Genomic DNA, 22,944 nt, shown 5'->3' with positions numbered 1-22,944 from the left:
AAAAATAGCTGTTTTATGAGTTATATGGGTTATTCAGTGCTGAGTCCCAGCCAGTCAGCCAGACAGTGGGGGGCATGCTTAAAAGATTGGCTGCCTGCCGTGAGTGCTGATCTCTGGGGAGGGGGGGTTAGGGTGTTTGGGGCCAAGGGGACTGTCAGTCTGAGTCTGTCTGGACCATCTGATGGGGGTGTAAATGTTTCAGGGCTGTCCCCACATAAAGAGATGACACTAAAAAAATTATTAAATGCTGACCTGAAGAGAGCAGCACTGCATGCTCTCAATGCAGGGCCCGCTCTGAGTCATTCAGCTCTGCTTGGTAACCCCCCTGCTTGTCCCCATGTGACCTCCCAGGTCCCAAACATCCTCTCCAGGCTGTGTTTACGTTTGCACTTCATCACTAGCTCTCTTCTTACGTGGACAGCAGTTGCCTGGCTGTTTTTAATCAGTCCTTCCCGCTGCCTCTTTGCGTGTGAGCTTCTTTTCCCCGGGACTCTGGCTTGTCACGGAGGTGCCGTGAAAAGGAAGAGATGGAGGCACTTTTCTGGGTCTGCAGGGGCCAATGTGGAGGCAGGTGTGCCTGAGCGTCACCAGAGAGAGGCAAAATGGGTCAGACAGGGGGGGAGCACGATGGATTTGGTGGGGAGGTTCAACCTGTCTGGAAGTCAAGACTTCAAAGGGAGGAGATCCACCCATATTGACCCGTCTATTTTTACCACAGGCCAGTGTTGTGAATGAAAGAGTCCACATTATTCTGACAGTAGAGCTCTCTCTCTCTCTCTCTCCTTTTTTTTGAACCACATATCTGTCTCTCTCTCTCCTTCACTGTTTTTCTCTCTCTGTCTTTCCTCTGTTTTATTTTATCTCCGCAGCCTCAGCATATACATCTTGGGTAAGCAGTGGCAGTAGGCAGTACCGTCGTGTTTCGTTCCTGCTAAGTAGCCAATCGCGTCATAGCAGATTATACACTTATTTCTGCGTGTTATCCGAAGCCACTTAAAGAGCTTAAGGTTTTGCCGGATTGCACAATATTTCCTGAGGAAAGTCGAGCACCAATATTAAGGATGTAAAAAGTTTGCCTTTAGCTATTTGCAGCATTGTAATGCTGCTTTTTCAGCTCCTTGACTGCCATGCCTCCTGCTCTCCCTAGGGTGCTCAATATAAGCCAGTTTATTGCAGAAACTATAAAACGTACAGCAAAATTAAATAAAGTCACTGCATCCATGCTTGTATTTTCAGAAACATTTCAGGTTAGAAGATGATAAATGCCCGAATACCTGATTTTACTTCTGTGCTTCTCTGACTAATTTTTTTATTTTTCTAGTATGGTACCCATCTAGTTTGTGCTACTTTTTAATGCTGTGTTTCTCTTCTGGGTTATGTACTTCTACTTAGTGCGTTACTTTTCCTGATGCCCATTTGAGCCTGGCACATAGCCATGTGGTAAAATAACGAGTTTGAACCCCCCTTTACATTTGCTGGACCCCCCTCGAAATTCATTTCTGGCTGCAGGTCTGATCTGAGCTGTGTAACTTTTCTTAGTTGTGTTATTTCCTACAGTGTGTTACCCTTCTGTGTTGTTACTTCTTACAGCGTGTTACTGTTCTGTGTTGTGTTACTCCCTACAGTGTGTTACTCTTCTGTGTTGTGTCCTCAGATGGTTCCTGCTGCTGTAATCTTAAAGAGCCCCTAATCCGAATACATCCGGGCAGAATTCCCAGCTGTGGAAGGTGCTGCATTGATCATTCTGGATAAAGCTGTTGACTTAGCAGGGAATGAAAGTGTCAAACAGTGTAATAAAGTCATAATTGGGGGGGATCTGAAGTTCACAGCTTTTGCACAGGTTTTTACGGTTCAGGACCATGGATAGCCACAACCCCCTAGAGGGTCGGCCAGCTTGGTTTGTTCCTGTAATTCTATAAACAAAGCTGGGCTATCAAGAAATGATACCGAACGGAACAGAATGTGGAAGACTAGTGACTGAGGATTACCGTGACTTACTAGTTAAGAATTGGATGGCACTGGGGCAGCATCGCGGATATGTACGCGAAAAAGGTGGGGAAGCTTAAGGGGACATTGATGCACTCAGTTTGGGCCTCAGAGTCGTGTGCTGAGGGTGAGTGGTCTTTAGGCAGGTGCTGACCTGAATTTTTAGTTTACTGGAGGAAAACGTGAGTGAGCCACCAGATCGCTCCAGGGAGAAGGTAGCAGTCCTTAGCTTTTTTGGAGATAAGAAGGAAGGCGGATCTAGGAGATGCGGCCAAACCCACTTGAGCTTTCCTCCTGAAATATCCAGGGGCCATCACCTCTCATAGGCAGTGCCAGGGGTAGGGCTTATGGGGCTTAGACCCCGAGAGTGCCGGCTCTTTCTTTACAATCGTTTCTACAGTCACTGTGACCATGTTATGATGTGTGACTGTTTCTGGGCTGAGCGTTGTATGCCCTGTGTCCTCAGGCCTGCCCCTGGAAACACCCTCACCACACCTTTCTTTATCAGGAGAGAGAAAATCCAAAAGCCATTGTGATATCTCTTCTTTTTAAATTTCAGTCTACTCGTTAGGGACACAACCTCAAGAAAATCAGAGGCGGAGCACTCATCGGTTTGAGGATTGAGTTGCCTTTATATCAGTCTTCCCTGATATCATCATGGCATCCCTTTAAGGGTGCTTTTCCACCATACAAAGTACGGTACTTTCGGTACTTTTGCTTTTCCATTGACGTCCAGTCGAGTACCAGTACCGAAACTTCCAGTACTGAAAGTGTCAAACCAGCTGCCATACTTCTTTGGTACTTCGGTACTTTGGGTGGGACTGGCAAACGTATTTGCTGTCGATTGGTTATGCAAATAGCCTGCCGCTGAAACACAAAATACAACCGGCATCACAGCGAATAGCGAGAAACAAAATAACAAGCAGTAGAAACGAAAATATAAAAAAGTAAAATAGGAGGATGGACAAACGAGGAAACACAGGTTTTAATCGGCATATGGTCAGATGAACAGATTCCGTAGGATTTGGACGTCACGACTCTAAATAAAAAAATATTTGTCATAATAGCAAGCCGCTTGGAAGAAATGGGCCACACATGAAATGTCACTTGAAAATAAAAAAAACTTAAGCAGGACTACAGGAAAGTGAAGGATCATAATAACATGTTTGAATTCAGCAAACGAAATACCGCGCCGCGCTTTGTGATGATGTCAGATGGAGCACCACTGGAGGTTGTCCCGAGTCAGCCGCCCTCAATCGCCATCCTTGTGTTCTCGGGGTTAAAGGCAGCTTTAAGGATGATACTGCTGATGTCCGCCCAAATGCTCATACAGTGTGGACTGATAGGCACCTGGCATGACCGTCTAGGTCCACTCCAAGTCCAAGTGTCGATCTGGACCTGAGTCACGCTGACCTGCGGGGCCAGGAGGAACATCGTGGTGCAGACTCTAATTATACATGACGTCACCAGATTGTGTCTGCTGCTTGGATTATAAAAGGGTGATTTATGCTTTCTGTAAATGATTTCAGCCTGTGTTTATGTTTACGAGAACGGGTATCACCAAGGGTGATGGTGGGCCGGCCGGCAGACCGAGGGACACGGTGGAACCTACGTGCACTGACCAGCGTTGCCGTCCGGCAGGTGTAGCAGTGACACCCGGGGGACCGGCACCAGCGCGGCACTCAGGAATAAAGGGGGAGGAGAGGAACCATTTGGAGGAGCAACAGGTCCTCATGCCAGACTTCGTTCCAGGTAACTCTGCACGGGGTCCAGGGTGCGCACCGCTTATCCCAGGTGTTACGCCCTCAGTGGGCTTAGTGGAATGTTGTGTTCTTTATGTTTTCCACTCTACTCTCTAGCTGGCTCTGGTGTGCGCTGTTCTGAGGAGCTGGGTTTTGGCTGTATAAGATGCCCATTTCCGATGACTGGGCTTCTCCCGTTCTGCTCCTGTCAGCTGTTCGGTGCAGACGCTACCGCATGGCGCCTTTGTCGGCATTTTGCGCCTTTGTTGGGTTATGTTTGGTTTGTTTTTTTTCCCTTTGTTTCATATGGATTTAGTTATGTGATTCGTATGTTTTGAGCTGTCGGTGCTTGGTGTTTATTCACATTGTTATTTTAGGTTTAGTTCAGTACAGAAGCAAGAGACCCAGAAGACTCACCTAACTATTGTTTTGGTTTATGGTCGGGAGACAGGAATAGACCATTTTCCCTAAGTTAGGAAGTCAGAGGGTTTCTTTTCTTTGCATTTGTTAGTATGTTGTTTCTACCACCTTGATCTATTGGTTGATGTGATTTCGGTGTCTGTTCATCACCGTCTCTATGGCTTCCTTATGCTATGTTATACCATTATGCAAATTGGTGGTCACGTAACACTGGTTTTGCCAAAATGTTCCAGTCATATGTTGAGAGAGCGAGCTCCGGTATCACAGCCACGTACCCCTGCCTGCCTCAGCGTCTAGCTCTGCTTCTGTCTCACCCACTGACTCATGTCGCTTGAACTTCTGCTCTTTTTCCTTTCACTTTCTCTCATTCTGCCTTCGTTTCTTTCTGTTTCTGCTTTTTTCTGTCTCTCATACCATTTCTCTGTCTCCTCCTTCTTTTCCCTCTGTCTCCCTCACTCCATTCCTCTCTTGGTCACTCACACACTGTTTCTCTTTCCTTATCCTGCCCCCCTCTCTTTCTCCTTGTCATTCTCTTGAATGGCCAGCAGAAGGCTTTCCTGAACAGTGGCTCACATGCGCTATCGCCCCGCAGATGGACACTGGCCTGACGGGTATATTGTCAGCTTGTTTTTGTCATTAATGTTGTTGCGAATGTGATGTAGCTGTTAAAAAAGCACAGTACCGCATATAGCATTGCCACTATGAGACTGCTTATATGAGTGTCGCATGTTAGAGTTCATTAAGGCCTCCTCCGGGAATTGCCCCTGATTGCCCTCTCTGATTGGTGTATTCCGCTCCATTCTGCCTGCTCATGTCCTGTAGGGCCTCACGCCCGCCCTTCACTGGCACGGTAACTGCATTCTCTGCATATCTCTGTCTCACAGATTTTTCTCAACCGGGGCCAGCGATGAACTTGGATGTGGGGGTGGCTCTGCTCTCAACGGAGAGGCCCCCTGCACTTACGGACCCCCAGAGACCCACGCCGTCACTCGCCGACCAGGACAAGGTGGCTGGATCGCCGAAGGACAGGGGTGAGGCAGGAATTTTCGGACACACAATGGACCCCTCATCAGGTAAATCAGAGCTTCTAAACTCCTCTTGTTGTGACTGGCACATGTTTTACCTGAAGTCCTAAACCTTTAAAGAATGCAACCAGGCACAAAAACTCTGAATAGCTTGTCTGAATTCCAGCTGTCTCCTGCCATTATGAGGGCTAGTTTTTTGCTTTTTTTTTCCTGGCACTTATTATATTTATCTTCTAACGTAAAAGCCATAATCTCCCTGTCATTGCGTTGTAATGTAAGGCCGCCTCCACCAGGTGACACTGTATGCAATGCCGGCATTATCAATTAGCCATGTTAGTTGTGTGGTTTGCGTTGTGGCTGGGCACAGGGGATTTTGTCCAGGACAAAGCCCAGCAGAGCTCTGCAGAGTCCCGTGTTCAAGGCCAGCTAGTTCCACAGGCAGACGACACTCCCCCAGTGCTCTGCTGGCAGCTATCTCTCAGAATAGGAAGCATTACGGTGGATGATGCTATTTTTCCTTTAGTTCCGCAAATTTGCCTTTATTGGGCATTTACCTGTTTAGAGGCGTATTTAGGATTTTTAGCACAAAAACAAGTCATTGTTAGGTTGATGCCTGTGTCAGTTACTGGTGTCAATCCATTAATCTTCCTAATGTGTAACTCGTATAAGCTGCCAGAGAGGAGTATATCATGCAGCATTCGCTGGACATGCTAAGACTGTATGTTTTATTCGTCTTATTGGTGTATTTGTATGTGTTTATGTTGTCTTTTAGTGTTATTAGTGCTGGGATTGGTCGCTGTGACACGCTGTGATTATGCGAGATGCGTGCCGGGACAATGGCAGCATTTGTTGATCTGGACACTGCGCAGCTCTGTGCTGCCTGAGAGGGTGTCAGTGCCGGGCAGCCCGTGTCACATGACCTCCCCATCCCATCTCTCTGGGCTTTTGTTTCCCGCTGGCCCTCATTAAGAGCCCTTTCCCCTGCTTCCTTTTATTTCATGCCTCTGTTCAGTCACGCCTTTCTCTCTGTAACATCTGGCCGGAATGTTTTTATCGAAGCCCTGCCTGTCAGCTATCAGCGGGTGGAGTTCCATAATTACTGTCTGTTAATGCTGTTGTCTTAATTTATAGTCTTCACGATGAAGATCAGAGCTCTTTCTCTGAGCAGGGGTAGTAATACCTGCACGTCAGATGTGTACAGCTTACAGGCTGGTTTATAGATTCCGTCCTTATTCTTTTGTTATTTTCACCCAATTCCTGTTGTCAGTGTTATCTATTTCCCATCACTTGTCCATTTGCTGACATTCATTTTCATTTAAATCTTGTATACAATATGCCACATAGCTTTCCAAGTTCAAACCATTCTCTGCACAGAGGTACCTAGAATTAAGTACATATGTACATTTCGCAACTTTTTTTGCATGGTGGAAGCAAAATAAAAGTTCATAATTAAACATGATAGTTCAAAAAGGTCTGGTACACAAATTATAACTATTTCCAGTTCTTGTGAACAATGACAGCACTTTGTAAGGGATGACCGTGTAGCATTGAGAGCTTAAAGCAGGAAGTGTAAACATGCCTTTCTGCCATAGGGGGTGCACTTCTACCTGTAATGTAAATCCAGAAAGTGATGCATGGTGAAAATATGGGTCTGATGGCGCTATCACCTGCGGGGGGGGACAATGGGGGTTGTTGTTTTGTGAGTATAACTTTCCCTTCCTTCTCTGCATGTGAGCAGTCTGGGGTGAGCCCTGGGGAAGTGACGTTGGCTTACGGGCAGAACTCCCCTTCACCCCCAGCGTCTCCACAGTGATCAGCCGGCATGCCAGCCAGATGGTTGAGGGTCCCCAGGAGCCCAGGAACCCCCAGTGTCTCCAGGGGCCAGGGGCCATAGAGGAGAGGGAGGGGGAGGTCTCAGAACGCAGGCAGCAGCAGAAGAAGAAGAAGAAAAGGAGGATCAGGGACGACATGTATGACACGGGTGACGGTCATAGTTCACTGGAAACTCAGTCTGACCGCACCGCCCCAGTGGACAGCGCTCGCAGGAACCCTCTACGAAGAGATGGTGGCTGGGAACATGAAGAGGGAAACAGAAGTGCTACGCGAGTCAAGAAGGGCAAAAACAGGAAGAAGATCCCCGAAGAATGGGCCCTTCCCCTAGAGTCTCAGCTGCAGGTGTTGGCAGCAGAACAGACTGCCTTCCCTCTGGCTCCAGAAGATCTCCCAAACCTGAAGGAACAGCTCCTCTCCTCCACAGAAGCCTCGTCCTTCACACATGGCCTGGACGAGTATCCCACTCCCAGCCTGCCTCCCTCCCTTGCTGAGGACCTGCTGTGCCTCACAGGAGGTGTTTCGTCGCCCCCCCCATTTGCACTGCACCCCAAGGGCACCCCCCCGCCCATGTCCCCACCTGCGAATGCCAGTCCTGACCGAGACACTGCCCTGTTTCCTCTGGAAGTGTCTGATAGTTTCAGCCTGGACACAGCTAGAGACAGCCTCTCCCTTGACTTAGATCTACTTACTGGAGGCATGTTTACATCATCTCTTCCTGAGGTGGCTCCTCAGACCCCTAACAGCAAACCGGGCTCCACTGAAGAGAGCCAAAATGATCTGGCTGATCAGGGGCCCTTGAAGACCATTTCTGTCGCAGAGTGGTTGGAGATGGAGGCCCCCACTCTCCCAAAAGAGACCCCAGCCTCTTACTCAGATGTCCCCATGGGTAAAGTAGCCCCCCCTCCAGATACCACTAAAGACCTCTCCTTCACTCCCCCTGAGGAACTAGATCACAAGCCCTCCCCTATCAGAGGAGAACCTGTCCCCATTCCAGGTCCCCCCAGGGCTCGTACCACCTCCCCGGACCTGATTCCTCTGTCTTCTCCTGGACAAATACCTATGGCCTCTCCGAAGGCACAAGATGAGTCTCGATCCCCAGGGCAGAAACTGCCAAAGAAGTCAGGGCCTACCAAGGACCACTCATCCCCCCCTAGGTTTAAGCGTTCCCCTCCCCATAGCCCTCCAGCCTTCACCCCCTCCTCCCCCCGCTCCGGGTTGAACCCCGCGGCCCCACCTTTCGTCCCCCGCCTCCCAGATGCCCCTGTGCCCACGGTGACCTTGGGGAAGGAAATCAAGAAACGCATAGAGCATGCCAAGCAGGAAGGTTGGTGGGGGGGTCAAGTGCCTCGCTCGGAGCATGGCTGTGTTGGGATCCCTGCTAGGGTGGGGCACTGTGCCAGACTCACTAACACGCTGGAGGACAGCGCCCTCAACTGGGCACCGTGCGCGGCGCAGTCCGACTCTCATGTGCCACTGCCTCTGTCTGCTGGTGCACTGTCCTTAACCATTTACGATGCTTATCGGCGGCTTTCTGACACAGGTGTGGCCCAAGGGCGCAATGCGTTCCCAACGCAGTGCCTGTGCTGTAGTCATGCTGCACGTTTGCAGGCTCTGCCCTTTTCCTGCTTGGGTTTGTATCTCAGCAAGTCACCTTGCTCACTGTCTCCTGTTCATCACAAACAACCGAGTGCACAAAGTGATTGCTGAACATGTTTAACTGTTACTCTTTCAGGCAAGCATGTGGATTTTTCACTAATATCTAGTATACTTTTACTATAAATCCCACTGAGTGAACAAAAAATTAATGGAAATGTCTCTCTCTCTCTCTGTTTTGTTTTGTTTATGTCCATCCGATTGGGGTTCACCTCAACTGTGGATGCTGTACAGGTAAGCCCGAATTTCTCTCTGTTCTGCTGATGTGGTTTCCACGGTGTGATGGGTTGTGGGAACTGTTGGCGATGGTGATGGTAGGGTGAGAAGAGACCTGGACACCTCATGCGGATATTAGGCTCATACGATTCCTGTAGAACATCATTGGTGATGAGTAATGAAATAATCCCAGCGGAGATGAGTCTTGCGGGCTGAAATAATAAGCTTAGCGGGGAGCAAGTTAGACCTTTCATAACTGCGGAGGTAACCCGCGGTAGGAAGGTGCAGGCAAGGTCCTGCAGCTGATTGGATTCTCCTGTCAGTGTCATAGCAGAGGGCATCACCATAATTGTGGAGTTATCTTACTCGTCTACCACACATTGATGCTGGTTTATCCACCCCCAGAGGCCCTGCCTTCACGAACCTTATACCTTATACTGTAGTATAACTTTGGTATTGCAGCACCTGCTTTTATCACAACTTTTCCCCGCTTTGGCAGCTGATTCCCCACTGATGTAGGACACTTGCAGCTCTGTCTCTCTTCTCTTACGGAGACATGAGGCATTTTACAGGAAATGCGGAATCACATGGCAAATTTCTGTTCTTTTTCTCCTGACGCCATGTGGGAATCAGTGCCTTGGAAAGACCTTTTCAGTTCAATTCAATTCAATTTTATTTATATAGCGCTTTTAACAACAGTCATTGTCACAAAGCACTTTACATTCAACCGGCCCGAACCCCACCAAGCAAGCCTGAGGCGACAGTGGCAAGGAAAAACTCCCTCTAGCAGGAAGAAACCTTGAGAGGAACCTAGGCTTTTGGAGTTTAAAAAAGCATATAAAGGCCGTGAGGTAAAATGAGGTGAGACAGACCTTTACTGATCCACCAGAGGGCTTTCTGCTGTAAAAATGAGTAAATAAGTACAGTACAGGTGTTAATAGTGAGACTGGAACCCAGCGGACAGCACGTCATTTCTTGCAGGCAGGTTCCTGGTTCTTGCCTTCACTGTGGTGACCCATCTTACCGCAGACAGTGACCTTCCTCTCCCTTTCACTGCTCCTCCTTAAAGCTGTACTTCTGTCTCCAGCTTATCTTCAGATGATGCTTTTTCATAATTTTTTTTCCCCTTTTGCGTCAAGTTCATAGAAGCGCAGGCATTGAGTGAAATGCTTCCGGACGCCTGCTCCTCCTCTCCCTATAAATAAGCTCCTGTCCTCGGGCTGAGGGCCGTGAGGCTGGTGTGCAGTATAACTCATCAAATGGAAACTCTGATTGGCCAGACGCTGCCCAAGAACTTGTTTTGTTTAATAAATCCAAGTTAACCTTCTATCAGTTTTGTTTCTGTTGTGCAAAATGTAAACGAGCGGACATAATTCTTCTTATCAGCAACAAACTCTGACAATAAGTTCAGCGAGGCAAATTATGGTGCCATAATACTGTCTTCTTAAATCATTTGTAGGAGTTAAAGGTGCACTGAATGGCTTCCATCTTAATTGATATTTACAGAAGGGTTGTTAAGATGCAGCCCATACTTGGTAAATAAAATTTTACTGTGAATTTCAGGTTAGATTCGTCCCTGTCATGATGCCATTTCTATGAGAGCCTCATTTTCTTATTATAGCCGTTAAACCAGTCTAACAAAGCACACTTTTATGTGCCTCTTTGTCATTTCGGTCTTTTTTTCGCTCAGCCAGAGTAAATCCGTAACGATTGCCAAGATGCTAATAGTTTCCTCTCAGAAAGCTGGGATGTACTGAGTCAGCCCAAAGCAACCGGGAGATTTCTAATGTGTTAGTATGTTTTTATGCAAATCCGAAATGTATTTCTAAAATAACTGCTGAATGTTTGGGCAACATATGTAAAGCTCGCAATATAAAGGTTACATCAATGTACCAGGATTCTTAATTATATATAAATATTGATATATTTATTTTGAAATAGGCTTTATTTGTCATTATCATCAAGTGTTTACTTTTTACAACATGCAAAATGATTCAGCTGTTATGTGTCAAATTCAGCTGAGTCATCCTTGTTTTTATATACAGTGGGGAAAAAAGTATTTAGTCAGTCACAAGATGCAAGATCTTTCACTTAAAAAGATGAGAGAGGCCTGTAATTTTCACCATAGGTTTACCTCAACTATGAGAGACAAAATGAGACAAAGAAATCCAGATAATCACACTGACTAAATTTTTAAGAATTTATTTGCGAAGTATGGTGGGAAATAAGTATTTGGTCACCTACAAACAAGCAAGATTTCTTGCTCTCACAGACCTGTAACGTCTTCTGTAAGAGGCTCCTCTGTCCTCCACTCGTCACCTGTATTAATGGCACCTGTCTGAACTCCTTAGCAGTATAAAAGACACCTGTCCACAACCTCAAACAGTCGTACTCCAAACTCCACTATGGCCAAGACCAAAGAGCTGTTGAAGGACACCGGAAACAAAATTGTAGACCTGCACCAGGCTGGGAAGAGTGAATCTGCAATAGGTAAGCAGCTTGGTGCGAAGAAATCAACGGTGGGAGCAATTATTAGAAAATGGAAGATATACAACACCACTGATAATTTCCCTCGATCTGGGGCTCCACGCAAGATCTCACCCCGTGGGGTCAGAATGATCACAACAACGGTGAGCAGAAATCCCAGAACCACACGGGGGACCTAGTGAATGACCTGCAGAGAGCTGGGACCCAAGTAACAAAGGCCACCGTCAGTAACACACTACGCCGCCAGGGACTCAGATCATGCAGTGCCAGACGTGTCCCCCTGCTTTAGCCAGTACGTGTGCAAGCCCATCTGAAGTTTGCTAGAGAGCATTTGGATGATCCAGAAGAGGATTGGGAGAATGTCATGTGGTCAGATGAAACCAAAATAGAACTTTTTGGTAAAAATGCTACTCGTGGTGTTTGGAGGAGAGAGAATGCTGAGTTGCATCCAAAGAACACCATACCTACTGTAAAGCATGGGGGTGGAAACATCATGCTTTGGGGCTGTTTTTCCGCAAAGGGACCAGGACGACTGGTCCGTGTAAAGGAAAGAATGAACGGGGCCATGTATCATCAGATTTTGAGTGAAAACAAGGGCATTGAAGATGAATCGCGGCTGGATCTTTCAGCATGACAATTATTACAAACACGCCGCCCGGGTAACGAAGGAGTGGCTTCGTAAGAAGTATTTCAAGGTCCTGGGGTGGCCAAGCCAGTCTCCAGATCTCAACCCCATAGAAAATCTTTGGAGGGAGTTGAACGTCCGTGTTGCCCAGCGACAGCCCCGAAACATCACTGCTCTAGAGGAGGTCTGCATGGAGGAATGGGCCAAAATACCAGCAACAGTGGGTGACATCCTTGTGAAGACTTACAGAAGACGTCTGACCTCTGTCATTGCCAACAAAGGTTTCATTACAAAGTATTGAGATGGACTTTTGTTATTGACCAATTACTTATTTTCCACCATACTTCGCAAATAAATTCTTTAAAATTCAGTCAATGTGATTATCTGGATTTCTTTGTCTCCTTTTGTCTCTCATAGTTGAGCTACACCTATGGTGAAAATTACAGGCCTCTCTCATCTTTTTAAGTGGGAGAACTTGCACAATTGGTGGCTGACTAAATACTTTTTTGCCCCACTGTATGGGCTCAGGTTTGGAAGATTACTCATGGTCTCGTTGCTACTGGTATTACATGTGAAGTTATCTAATATTTGTTGTCTTACCATATTTGCGATTGATATAGCACTGAAGTGTCCAACCGGGTCACTCCCTCAAACAGATCCAGTCTGCTGTTTATTCACGAAAGTGCTTTAGTTCCACTTTCTATTTGTGTATTCTTTAAAAATATGTTTGCTTGAATAATGATTGTAGGTCAGAAGCTAGTGGTTGGAAATGCTAGAAACAGTACAAAGAACAGAAGATTTTATTAAACAAATGACGCATTAATTGGGACAGTATTGTTTCATTGCCTGAACTCAAGCAGTCAAGGTAGTGACGCAAAACACTAAGGCTCTGGAAATAGCTAAACAGGTTTTACAGAATAACGCAAAGACTCAAACAAAATTGGACATTGTGGGCGATCTGGCTCCCCTCTGTCCATTTACCCATGTTTGTCCATGAAAGTCAAATCAGTCATATCAGGGCCAGCTGGACTTCATTAACTGAAACGCCAGTTGGCAGGGACAGGTGATTAGTTGCCATGGCAACGTGATCGTCTGCAAAAATGGAACTCGGCGGCTCAACGAATGTCCGGAATAGATATCGATTGCCGAATTTCTGTCTGTTTTTGTTTGGAAGCAGGGTAACATGGCAGGTGAATGTTTTCCCGCCATTTATCGTCAATATGATCACGTCTGTAGTGTGTCGCCGGCATTCCGAGAGCAGCGTGGAGCTTGACACGCGTTGCACGTTTTGTTGATGTCACGGAGTGCTTTCTCGATGAAGATGAGGCTTCCGTTTTGGATGTGCCTCCGTGCCTCGGCAAATAACAATGTTCAATCTGGGACCGCAGTGACTGCTAAGTGAAGGGATGTGTTATTGCTTATGACACAGCTGGGTGCACTGGCAGGGGCGAGGCAGCTGCCCTCGAGGGCCGCTCTGCTCTGTAATTTAGGGTGTCTCAGTGTGCAGGGGGGTGGGCCATGTCACCCAAAGTAGTACTTATGCCATAGGGGAGAGGGGGGACATCAAGAGACAAGGCTGTGTAGACTGTCCCCTCCACCAACCCTCACACACTAACAGCACAACACAGAATTGTCACCAGGCTTGTCACATTCTCCTCCAGGTTTCCAAAGTGAAGTTCTTACAATGGTGGTGGATAGTGAGGGCTCTGGGGATGGGAAGCACAAAGGGCCAAGCAAAATGTCACAATGATGCAGTGCGGATGCAGGCCATGTCCAGACCGTGAGCTGTCCCACTGGCAGGGATGGCATTTGTAGCTTGGGATTCAGCAAGATGCACAGATTTTTATGTTAACCTGTAACAGTTATTATCAGTTGTCACTCATTAGGTATTTTTTTGTGTTGTCATTGCTTTGATATTATCTACATTTTATTTGTTTAGCAGATGCTTTTTTTTAGAACATTTGTTCTGACGGCAGACTGAAGAATGATTGGCTCAGAGAGAGGTGGGTCCAAGCAAGTAGAGGAGGTGGGTCAAGACATCTGATTGGGTGGTCTCTCCTCCTCTAGTTGCTTGGGCCCACCTCCTCTACAATCTGATTGGTTATCTCCCTGTACAAATCATTTTTCTTTCTTCCCTCAGAACAGTTTTCTGTAAGTAAAACTCCCATGAGCTGGGATTTCAGTCGGCGACTTTCCAATCACAGACACGGTATCCTACCCCACTGAGCTGCACAGTGGTCCATGAGGCAAAGCCCAAACAATAGATATGAAATAAGGCTTTGAAGACGTTTTCTGCGGTAAACACCGATGACTTCATTGTTGTATTTTCTTCCCTTAAAACCGTGATGGTCGGCTAAGACGTTGCGCTCTGAAGGACATAGGAAGCACGCCGTGTGAAGCACGCCGTTACTGCATGACACTCTGGAGATCAGCATAAAATCATGTAGAGTGACCTTCACAGAGCCATCGTCAGTCCTGCATCTTCACACAGAAGGTCAGGGGTCAGGTGACATTCCACATAATATCAGGAGGTGGCACTCTGTCCATTCTTGACCTGTCAGGTTTTATTGTCATACCACATACAAGGTATGCAGTGGCATGAAATAACGTTTCCCCAGCAACAGCTCTCCCATTTGTCCAGCAAAGCTCCGCCTCCTTTATCTGATGTTCTGCTTTCTCTGTAGCCCTTCATTCTGAGTCCTCCTCATGTCTAAAAGTTAACCGGAGTCCCAAACACATGCTCCTCCGCTGCAATGTGTGTTGAGCTGTTTGTGTTGCTTTTTCAGAGTTTTTGGGGTCCTGGAACAAGCATTCTGTGAAGCAGACATTTCTGGGACTCCAAACGCATTTCGTTTAAGATTCCCTGGGGAGTCCTTTCATGCACAGCGACATCTCAAGCACAGTATGCCGTCGCGTGTCTGAGTATACGGATACAAAGTCAGGAGTAGGAATTCTGGAGCATGGTATGTATGATGCAGCATCTAAAGTGGACCTCAAAAGTGCAGCCTGGTACAGATGCAGCAGCGACAGCCATTTGGGACTGACGCCCAGGTGTGGGACAGTGTATGAGCTCAGTAGCTGTAGCCGCTGACTCAGGGGAGGAGCAGGCTGCACAAAGGATTCATGACTGTCTTTCCTCACCAGTCTAAATTCAAATGAGCTCTAGGCGGCACATAGCTACTTATTAAACATTCAAACGAGCAAGAATAGCCTGCTCTGCTCTGCCGTCCTAGTATTCTTCTCCATGGAGTTCTTCCATACCCCTCCTCTTCCATCATGCCTTTCATGACCCCAATGATGATACGCCATGTGCGACCATGACTGAACTGCAGACGCAAATCCCTAACCTTCAGAAACTACAATATCATGGAAAATTGGCAAGTGGGGTCTCAAAATACATTGCTAATCAATTGTCAAAGTATTATGCAATAGGTTAGGTAACACGTTCCAAATTGTTGAGCAAATGGATGACAGGACAGTAGAGATGAAGGTCAGGTGGTGGTGTGTGCACCAGTGCAGACAGAAGCAGATCGTCTGCTTTGGGAAAGCGGCAGGGGGCTGGTCGTGTCCCGCGGTGACTCAGAGAATGCGTACGCGACCTGACAGCTGAGAAGCCAGACACACGTCAGCAGTAGGCGATGTGATCCAGTTGTTTGCTTTGGCACGGCCCCTTGCATGCTCCCAGCCGCACAGATGTGTCATGCGTAAGCCTGCACCTCTCGCATGCTGTCAAAAGCACACTCACTTTGTACAAGTGTGCAGACGGTTCACCACTTTGAAAGTGAGGGATTCTCTGGTTAACCGGAGAAATAAGGTTTTAATCAGGGGTAACGGTGCTAACGGGGGTGCAGTGTGGCTCACATGGCTGGGATGCCGTGTCTGTGATCAGATGGTTGTCGGTTCAAATCCCAGAGTTAATGATATCACCATTGAGATGTTGTGTACACCCTTAAACCCATTGCTTCAGAGACTGCCTGAAACATATATCACTCTCAATTAAGCATCTTCTAAGTTTGTAAAATGTGGAAGTGTTATGGGTGTTGCAGGTTCTTTAATGTAACAACAAATGAAGAAACCATGCTGCACAATTAGTCCCCATGTTGGCACTGCCCAGCTGGCCTTCGTCCGCCATTTGTAGACCCAACTCCTTGCCCCCGTACTGAGTCCCTGACTCATGCTATTTATAAAGCAGACAAGGGTTTAGTTCTGTTATTTCTCCTCAAGGCCGGTCAGGCTACAGGGCACATGGTGACATTAAGCCACTTTGTATTAGCATCTTAATTATGAAAGTCGCTAAGAGAGATGGTTTCCATGATGATGTTCGGCGGATTAGTGCTCAGAAATGTACATACAGTACAGGTGTTTGAAGAACGATCCGTAAGTTTTTATGTGGTGTTATTAAATCTGTTATACATTAGCAATTAAATACATTATCCAATTTTTTGCATTTAATGCCCATCAGTGCTGCTTAAGAATGTAATTTTTCTATAAGTTAGAATGTAGATGCTTTTAGCTGCTATTTATAAATTGGAATACACGATCATTTATTGTTTTTAGATTTATGCTGTTCGTATTAGTATTTCTGTGTGATATGCAGTGTCGAAGTCGCGTCTTACTGCCGGCCAGACAGCAAGCTGAAAGGTCAGCAGGAGCGGGGATTATGTTAGCAGCAGTGCATGAGCTCTCCCTGCACTATGGCCAGTGCCAGTGTCCACCTTTAATGCATTTACATCCTTTAACAAATAGAGGCACTTTGAAGGACTGGGCCTTATGGATTGAATGGGACATTTTGGGGGGCGGGTCAGTGAAGAAGACAGAAATGTCTGTACTCCGTCTAAATCAGAGAGCGGCACATCCTTAACCCCAGCGGGTATCGTGAGGCAAGGCCTGTGCCCTTCCCTGCTCCACTTTCAGCCTCAGTTTTGGCCCCCGCTGCGTGCCAGGTGCACACGTCTGTGACAGAATGAATTATTTCGGCACCTGTCCGCCCACCTTCAGCCAGTCCGCGTCACCGAAGTTTGCTTGCTGAAAAAAAAAACGATAATGAAAGAAGAAAGATGCAAGTGAACCATTATGTTTCTTGGTGCTGGAGAGTTATTTTTAACACGCTTGCATTTTAGCTGCACCGATGCATGCTTTGCATCTGAAGCTGAAATGTTTTCTGCCGCAACGCATCCAGTGTTGCTGCTCCGATTGAAATAGTTCAGAGATTCTGTTCATTAGCCACCGTGTTTGTGACCTGCCTCCGAATAGGCCTTTGCATTTCATTCTGTTCTCTTCTATGCTATTGCCTCCATTTTAACAAACGTAATTGTCCTTAAAGCACTTTTTTTTCAGCAACACAGCTGTGGCAGACTCTGGATAATAAAAGGCTAAAATGCTGTTCAGAGACTAATGACTTTAATTAACAAATTTTGATTAACTGGAAGATATTTTTGTTCGAGAGAAGGTGAGAGGAATGAACTTTGTTCACAGTTCGTAAAATTAGTCTTTTTTTTTAATCCTGCTGTTTCTCCTTCCATCTTCCACATTTCTGTCCCCTTCTTGCCTGTCCTTTCATCTTGCTCCCCATGTTGCTGACATGGTGCAGCCTCTGTGACGGGGAGCCTGTTGCTATGGTAATGGGAGGCAGTTGCTTGGAAATGGGGCTACCAAGGAAACAATAGGGAGTGATGGGTAGGGGAGGCATGGAACTGCCCAAAATAGTAACTTACTCACCTCTCCGGGCCTGCATTAGTACCGACACCACTGAACGCTGTGCCCCACGTCTGAAGACCTTCCCTGTACCGAGTTCACTCCTAGAGAAGTCTAGTAAGTTTACCATGACTAGTAAACTTTAGTTACCCCCGTGTCTAGTTATATATTCTACCTTACCTTGTTTCAGTGCTAAATTATTTCATCTTAAAGAAACCCAGAGGTCTGAATGATTAATTACTGCACTAATATAAAATTTTAACCTCTTACTTCATGAGGCAGACAGGTTTATTGCCTGGCTCTACCACACTGATGTCAGTCCCTCCCTGCCGTCGAAGTGGCTTCCTGTTTACAATCCGCGCTAAAAGCACAGCGACTTAAATCAAAACAAACAGCGTTCTCCTGTGTATTCACGCTAATATACCGTATTTTTTATAATGGCGACAGCACTGGGTTCTGCCACTTAATGGAGATTAGAGCATCCAAAAATAGCTCTTTACTCTTCACATCCATTGCTGTTTAAGGGCACAGTCAAGTGAAAATGGAAATGCATACTGTAATCCATTTAGATGTGAATGGTGTGAAATATCAGCGACAGTGAGCGTGGCACTGTGTGGGTCCTTACGGGGTGAGGAACCGTTTCGTCTCTCCTGTTTATGTATCCAGGCTTTTTCCTGTGAAATGGGTCCATGCGCAAGAGGTCTTAGTAGCCAGAGAGGAGCACGAAACCCTCATCTGTGGGCTGAAGGCTACCACATTGTAACAGAGACCTTAACCCAGCCTTGTTGCTCTCAAACCTCCACGAGTGTCATTCATCTACCGAGGCTCAATCAAAACATTTCATTCAAAAAATGTTGCTAATAAGGAACTAAAGAGGTACTTATGAAGTTTTAGGACTGGATTTCATGGTAATATGCTGCACTGATGCGCATGAAAAGAGCTAGCATTATTTAAAGTAAGGAGGAGTGGGTCTGTCTGAATCTATGTATAATGTCCAGGGTAACTGTACAACAGATTCCTGATTGATTGTCATACATACAGTAAACAGTCTTTTTAACTATGCAATGAAATTTTTACTCTGCATGTCCTTCCAGCCACCAGTAAACAATCAGGACAATTTAATATGTAAATAAGCATTGTAGAACAATGTAAACATAATTCAGTTATTGCAAAGGAGTGAGCATATTCCATGGTGGTGCAGTGGTTAGCACCGTTGCCTCACACCTCTGGGACCCGGGTTCGAGTCTCCGCCTGGGTCACATGTGTGCGGAGTTTGCATGTTCTCCCCATGTTGTCGTGGGGTTTCTTGCGAGTACTCTGGTTTCCCCCCCACAGTCCAAAGACATGCTGAGGCTAATTGGAGTTGCTTAATTGCCCATAGTTGTGCATGTGTGAGTGACTGGTGTGTGAGTGTGCCCTGCGATGGGCTGGCCCCCCATCCTGGGTTGTTCCCTGGCTCGTGCCCATTGCTTCCGGGATAGGCTCCAGACCCCCCCCGCGACCCAGTAGGATAAGCGGCTTGAAAAATGGATGGATGGATGGATGGATGAACATATTCCAGTTAAATCTTGGTACAAAAATAGTCAAACTGTGAGTTCAAGAAACCTTGAAAGTACACCTTATTTTTGGTGTATAAGGACTATTTTAATACTACCTGCAGCGGCTCGTAACTCACGGAGTCCCTCCTTGCCTGTTTTGACTGTGACTGACAGCGCTCCCACATGCTGATCCGCCCAATACAATAAGCGGCTGGTGGAGGGCTTACGGTACATAATTGCATAACACATTATTAGTTTTCCGGACCAATTTGTGAGCAATAGGCAAATGATAGAGGATGGGGTGGAAAGAGAGTTTATGTAACCGGGACAACGGTGGGTGTATGCTGAGCTGGGTGGGGGTCTGGCCCTTGCGTACACTCCCTGCCTACACTAGTTAGCAGATACCAAAAACTGGGATTGAAGGACCCGCCTCCCCGAAGTGCTATGCTTGTTCCACAGGACACGGACACATGCCGGCTTTTGTTGGACTCGAACCCGACAACGAACTATTAATTTGTATATCTGCACCAGTGGGGGTCTCCCTGCTGTCCCTGGCATCTGGCATGCAGTGGAAAATGGCTGGGCATATTGATGTATTCCACTTTTTTGTTTACACTACAAGTGTGGCAGCTTTGTTCTCCCTTTCGGATCACAGAAAACAAGCTCCAGAGCCGTTTTTTGGGAAATTCCTCCATCTATCATCTTCCAACCCCCCTCCCCCCCATGTGTGAGATGCGGACAGGCTGTCATGCCAAGGGATCACCCTGCGCTCGGCACTGGGGTGGGGAACAGAGATAGGATGACGGTCTGGGACAGAGGATCTGTCAGAATCAACATGGGGTGGGGGCCCAGATGGGTTCAGGCTCTGTTGCAAAAACAGCTGGTCGGGGGGGAGACGGTGGCAAAGAAACCGATAAAGACACTTAGAGAGAGGAGCAGGGCGTTTGTGAATGGTGCTGAGAGGATGGGAGATTCTCTGAGACTGTGCACTTAGAAGACAGAGTTACCTGAGGAGAAGGAGAGGGAATATAGAAGCAGATGGGCAAGAGGTCCACGCCAGCAGTGCCGCTCGTGAAAGATGGAGATTTGGGTTGGGAGTGGGGCATCTGCCCCCTGAGGCTCTGGGCCCCATTTTCAATACTGGACAGACTGAGGAGAAACATCTAGACTGAGAAATCGGGTATGCAGGGTCAGGATGGACAGAAGAGAGGAAAAAAAATTAATGGGAGGAACATTTTGAGGTGGGACTCGTCAGTGACGAATGAGCAGCCAGAAACACGTCACATGACTCAAGCTGTGGAGGGGCTGTGGGAGGGGGAAATAAGCAGAACATTCGGCTCAGCACCAGTGCTGCTCCTGGTCAGTCCTCGAGCAGAGCGGCAGAAACAGGAGAGAGCGTGAACGGTGTACACACACACACACACACACACACGTTCCTGCCTCTACGAGCAGAGCAACAGAACAAGGGAGAGCAAGGGGACGTGCGTGAGGATATCAGGGGAGAGATTCACCTCACAGTCGACAGAGGGAGGAAAGGATGTCTTCTCTCTCCAATCAAAAGCCGGCAGCTCCGTTCTCAGAGTACAGCGAGCTGTGTAAGGCGCCCCCCCAGGGCTGGGACTGGCAGCAGACGGAGATGGGGGTACCCTCCCAGGTATCTGGACTCACTGATGAGAACAAGCTCTGCTTCTTTGAGGGCTCGGACGGGGATGTGGGGCTGAAGGCAGCTTGCCGGGCGAGTGGCACGTCACTGGGTAGCACTGGAGAGAGTCCGGAGAGCCCCTTGTCATCCTCGCCATCCCCATGTGGCAAGCCGCCCGTCCCACCAGGATACGGGGGCAGTGGGAGGCTCAGCGTCCTGGCCGAAGCCGACTGCAGCCCAGTTGACGTCTTGCCGGCAGCAAACTCGTTTGAGATGGCCAAGAGTAGCGCCATGCCGACCAAAACCTCAGCGGGACCCGCAGCCCCCAACTACTGCGTGATCGGGGTGGTGGGTGTCTGCGACCCCCCCGCAGTAGGGGGGCCCTCAGAGGACAGCGACGGAGACGCCGAGCCCTGCTTCATGGGCCGCGCCGAGAAGCAGCGCAAGGCCATGCGACGCGCCATGTCGGAGTGTACCCACCTCTCCGTGCCGGCCAGCCTCCAGCTGCCCGACAAGTACCCTGGCAAGGTGCCGCGGCTGGACGAACTGCCCTCCCCCGGAGCAGCGCCACGGCGCACCCAGTCCACCGTCAAGCGGTCCCTCACCGTGGCAGACAGGCAGCCATCAACGCCTCCCCCAATCGTGTCGTTCACTGCCGCCGACTTCAGACAAGAAGTGAGGGCTTGTTCCCAGCTGGGTTTGGAGAGGGAGACCAGGAGCATCTCCTGCGACACGCTGCATGGCGCCCCAGAGGTACTGGTGACGGAGAAAGAGGGGAGCATTCTGCTGGAAGTGCCCTCCGGCGGGCTGAACGTCAATGGATGCACTACCGGAAGCACCTTTGCCGCCGCCGAGGGTAGGTCGCGTCATATGTAACCCCCTTGCCCGTCCCCGAAACCCCCCCCCCCCCCCCACAGTCTCCGAGTCACGTCTCAGATTCTGGGCAACCTCGATTTATGGCTGCCTGTATTGTGTGTGTGGGGTACGAATGAGAAGGTCGCAGGAGATTGAGAGAGAAATTGAGGGAAGAGGCTGAAAGACAGATGAGTTCGGAAATCAGAGATGTCTGGGATTACGGGACGAAGTCATCTGACACAAGCTACGGCCCTTCCCAGCCTTGGAATTCGGGTCTTGTGCCCAATATCTGGACAAGGAAAGCAATGTGAGACTGTATGAATTCATCCCTGAGGAGTCACACCAATCAGAGCAGCTTGTCATACCTCCCTCCCAGAGGTGCACAGAGTGGAAATAAGAGGATTAACCTCAGCCCCAAAAGCCAAATGCCAGGAATCAGAAGTACCTATGCGAGAGGTTATCTGAGAATGTGTGAAAAGTTGCTGCAAGTGTGGTAGACAGTCATACAGAGCTGGTGTATTGTGCTTTGGTACGGCGATTAAGAGATTTTCCTCTGGCCAGGAGTTGGGCCTTTTCGATGGTGACTGGTCTGGTCTGACTGCCCAGTTTAATGCTCAAAGGGCTCTCTCTCCTCTGTCTGGCTTATTTGGATCAAGACAATCTGCAGGTGAGAGGCAGCAGTTTTAGTTTGTTCTCCTTTTTCTGGTGGGGGGGGGCAGATTGTATCCCTGGCTCAAGATCAATTGCCAGTTGCACTAGAATGGTGTAGCTCAAAATGTTTTCTTAATGATTTTGTCCAATGAGTGAGATATTTTAGTCTTTCCTTAATAGAAAAACCGACCTGGTTCCAGATATTAAAAGAACACCCCTCCTTCTTGTTCAGTTTTTGGAACCGGCTGCATTTCCATGCCGTGCTTGTTCAGAATGTCATTTGTAATAGTCGTCTGAAAGCCTCACAATTTACTGCAGTTAAAAAAAAACATTCAGGCAGAGGAGAGAAAAGCCTTTTGGTTGCTCCTGCATTTGTGCCTTTGGAGAATTGTTTCCTTTAATCATACGATTTGGAGGGGGGGGGTGTATTTTTCCAGTTGGCTATGGTCTTAACTTTTGTGACCCCTTATGACAGTTCCGACCACAGGGAATCATCAAACTTTTATACTGAATGAAGCATTAGGGTCTGTAGCCTCTTCCTCATCACCTTCTTCATCCTCTTGATCCAGCTCAGTAG

At 47.7% G+C, this 22,944-nt stretch overlaps 1 protein-coding gene across 6 annotated transcripts in view; it reads left to right on the top strand.

Moving 5' to 3' along the window:
- The window catches only part of LOC125708891 (microtubule-associated protein 4), a 63,038-nt gene that overhangs the window by 23,778 nt on the left and 16,316 nt on the right, over positions 1–22,944 (top strand). For 5 of the 6 annotated variants that reach the window (XM_048976796.1, XM_048976795.1, XM_048976794.1 and 2 more), the window contains 3 exons: positions 3,628–3,738; positions 5,033–5,221; positions 6,912–8,330. In XM_048976796.1, coding sequence (XP_048832753.1) covers positions 3,628–3,738; positions 5,033–5,221; positions 6,912–8,330 — 1,719 coding nt within the window. The remainder of the gene's footprint in view (positions 1–3,627; positions 3,739–5,032; positions 5,222–6,911; positions 8,331–22,944) is intronic. The other variant, XM_048976798.1, reaches the window with a different exon arrangement.

The sequence above is a fragment of the Brienomyrus brachyistius genome, chromosome 15 (genome assembly GCF_023856365.1).
Source record: "Brienomyrus brachyistius isolate T26 chromosome 15, BBRACH_0.4, whole genome shotgun sequence".
Lineage (NCBI taxonomy): Eukaryota > Metazoa > Chordata > Actinopteri > Osteoglossiformes > Mormyridae > Brienomyrus > Brienomyrus brachyistius.
Note: the sequence above shows the minus strand (reverse complement) of the source record. Positions and strands in the feature narration are given on the sequence as shown.